The sequence below is a fragment of the Stegastes partitus genome, unplaced genomic scaffold (genome assembly GCF_000690725.1).
Source record: "Stegastes partitus isolate 25-593 unplaced genomic scaffold, Stegastes_partitus-1.0.2 Scaffold0, whole genome shotgun sequence".
In the NCBI taxonomy this organism is placed as follows: Eukaryota; Metazoa; Chordata; class Actinopteri; family Pomacentridae; genus Stegastes; species Stegastes partitus.
Window position 1 is genome coordinate 1,459,745 of NW_007577731.1, and position 2,901 is coordinate 1,462,645.

A 2,901-nucleotide genomic window follows, 5' to 3' on the forward strand; every position below is an offset into this window, starting at 1 on the left:
CTCCAGCCCACCACCACCCTGGTGAGGATTAAGGTGTGGACATGATGGATGGATGTGTAAGAATATTTCAGTGGTCGTTTCTGTGCTCCTAATATTTTTCTTTCTATAGAACAGATTCAGAACTCATACAACCAATAATGTGGCATCACAGTTATTTTATTTTAGGTGTATTATGTTTTTTTTTTTCGTTCAAATTTGACAGTTTCATGTAACTTCATATTTCCTGTCACATGAACGCCAACCTACAAAGTGCAATACCAGAGACTGACCAGCAGACGTCGCTGTTTGCTTTAAAAAACAAATGTTGACTCGTTTTTAACCACACTTGATTCAAAGTGGTTAAAAATCAATTTTCACATCACTAAATCTACATTCTAAAATCTATATTCAATATAAAGCTTCTCTAAGCTGCTTATCACCAGTTTTATTCTCCTAATGAGGCCCTCTCAGGTGTCATACCTTCAACCTGTTCTCTTTAACGGCACTCTGATTCCCTGTGCAGGTCCTCTGCGAAGCGCCTCGTTGGATATTCACTGCCAGCACTGGAGGCTCCGGGTGATGGGGGACGTCGGAGGTTGGGGGGCACATGGAGGCACCAAGGAGGCCAGAGCCACACTGAAACACACCGTACAGGGACGGACTAGTCCTGCGCTGCAGGTAAGGGCAGCGTCAAAGTCCCACAGCTTTGTTCTTCTACTTTACCCACCTGTGGGCATCTGGTGCAGGTCGAGGCCTGGGGACGACTGACGGAGTCTCAGCTGAGGTGCTCCATGGCCGTAAACCCTGAACTCAGCTCCTCGCTCGCTCTCATCGTGCAGGGATACCACATGCCTCACAGGTACAGACACCACATTTTGGCACTCAAAAACATCTGAAAATGAAGGTAAAGTGAAACACAGACCCATAGTTTCTGACAAACATGTGCACACAGACGTACAGTTGGAACTAGACGTGTACACACACTGTATAAAACGACATAAAACCTTTTATTTTCTCACCATCTGACATTAAATTAGACAAAACTTTTCCTGTTTTAGGTCAGTTAGGATTAACAAAATTATTTCTAGAATTTTTACTACTTTCTTTAAAGTCAGAAGTTTACATCCACTAAGATGCCTTCAAACTGTTTGGAAAAGCCCAGATGATGACGTCATGGCTTTGGAAGCTTCTGATAGGTTATTTGACAACATCTGAGTTAATTGGAGGCACACCTGTGGATGTATTTTACCTCAAACACACTTCTTCCTTCTGTGACACCATGGGAAATCTAAAGAAATCAGCCAAGATATCAGGAAGCAAACTGTGGACCTCCATCAGTCTGGTCCATCCTTGGGTACAACTTCCAGATGTCTGAAGGTTCCACGTTCATCTGTTCAGACAGTTCTGTCAAGTACAACCACCATGGGAATGTCCAGCCATCATAGGCTCAGGAAGGAGACGGGTTCTGTGTCCCAGAGATGAAGTGTTCTGGTTGAAATGTGNAGGACGTCACCTGTTCTTCCTGTGTTTAAACGTCTGCTGCTGCAGGATGAAAATGAAGCGTCGCTGAATCTAAACCACTCCATGCCGCTGCTGAAGAAGCTGGGTTTCCCTGTGAAGGCCGCGCTAGCAGTGAATTCTGGGAGTCACAGCAACGGATCGTACTTTTACATATTCAGCAGCAGTGGGGGAAATCAAAAGGTAAGGGCAGCGTTGGCCGACTAAAACAGATTTTCAGGTGGTTTTTGGTATGAAAATGTATTTCAAAACCACTCAAGCTACCACTCAGTCGTAATAATGTCTGCAGACAGGCAGCAAATTATAGGAAAACCCTGAATAAACGCAGATGCTTCCACACAGCTGCACACCAGATTTCAACCTGACTGTACACCTGCAGGAACGTGTTATCGCTCCGCACCACCATCATCAAAGCACCAAAGGAGGGGATGTCTTTTAGAGAACACTGTTTATCCCTCCAGTACAAAAACACGAATAAATGGACCGTGAAGCTTTTCTGGCAGCAATACCTCCCCGACACCTTACGAAGATATTTCATGTTCACTACCTGTTGGTATGTTTTTGTAATTAAGAGATCAAATGTCTGATGGAATCTGTTTCTCTCTGCGTGGTGCTTCGGTTTTTACTGGGAACCAGATGGAAAAGGATTCTCAAAAATGTTTCTGACCCACTTCTCCTGAATTGTTTTGCAGCTAAGTCAAGAGCTGACCGTGGTGAAGACGTCCGATACGACGAGAGTGAAGAGTCACTTCAGACACATGGTGAACTATCTGAAGAAGCTGGGAATCCCTGCGAACAACAGCATCCAGGTGAGAAACCCAAACACAGACACATGGAAGCCCAGGTTTCAGCAGCTAAACCCTGTAACGGCGACTGTGTGTGCAGGTGGAGCTCGGTTCTGCGGAGGGGAAGGCCTTGACCCTGCAGTCCCAGTTCGGAGGTCAGCTGGCAGGACTGAGATTTAAGATGAAAAGTTTTCCTGTGGTCAAAGAAATAAGAGGAAGCATGTGGCACAGCTGGCCGTGGCTACAGGACAGAGGCCTGCCCCTTAGCATAGAGGTGAGACAGCATACTGAGTGAGATTTTAAAATGTATTTATTGAATTAGCGACTAAAATAAGCAAATTTTTCTGATTTTTTCCCCCAAAGGGCCTGTGTTCCATCCAGGGCGTCTTGTCTCAGCTCCAGTCCAGAGCTCAGCTCACTGTGGACGGACACAAGCTGCTCACCTCCGGCCTGAACATCAGCGGCGCTGACGGACGTCTGTCTGTGCGTCTGTCCTGCTCTCCGTTGGCTTTCAATCAAACAAGGACGCAGCAGAGTCTCGACACTGTGCTGACTGCTCAGTTCAAAGGTCAGATCGGCTCAAAAGCTGGGTCGCATTTTTGTGAGCTCGAGCCCTTTT

The 2,901-nt window shown here is 46.0% G+C and overlaps 1 protein-coding gene across 1 annotated transcript in view; it reads left to right on the forward strand.

Annotated features, from left to right (window-relative positions):
- LOC103368252 (uncharacterized) overlaps positions 1–2,901 on the forward strand; it is a 69,187-nt gene that overhangs the window by 30,360 nt on the left and 35,926 nt on the right. Inside the window, exons 46-49 of the mRNA XM_008296599.1 lie at positions 1,528–1,680; positions 2,190–2,306; positions 2,383–2,556; positions 2,664–2,850. Of these exons, the coding sequence (XP_008294821.1) occupies positions 1,528–1,680; positions 2,190–2,306; positions 2,383–2,556; positions 2,664–2,850 (631 nt within the window). The remainder of the gene's footprint in view (positions 1–1,527; positions 1,681–2,189; positions 2,307–2,382; positions 2,557–2,663; positions 2,851–2,901) is intronic.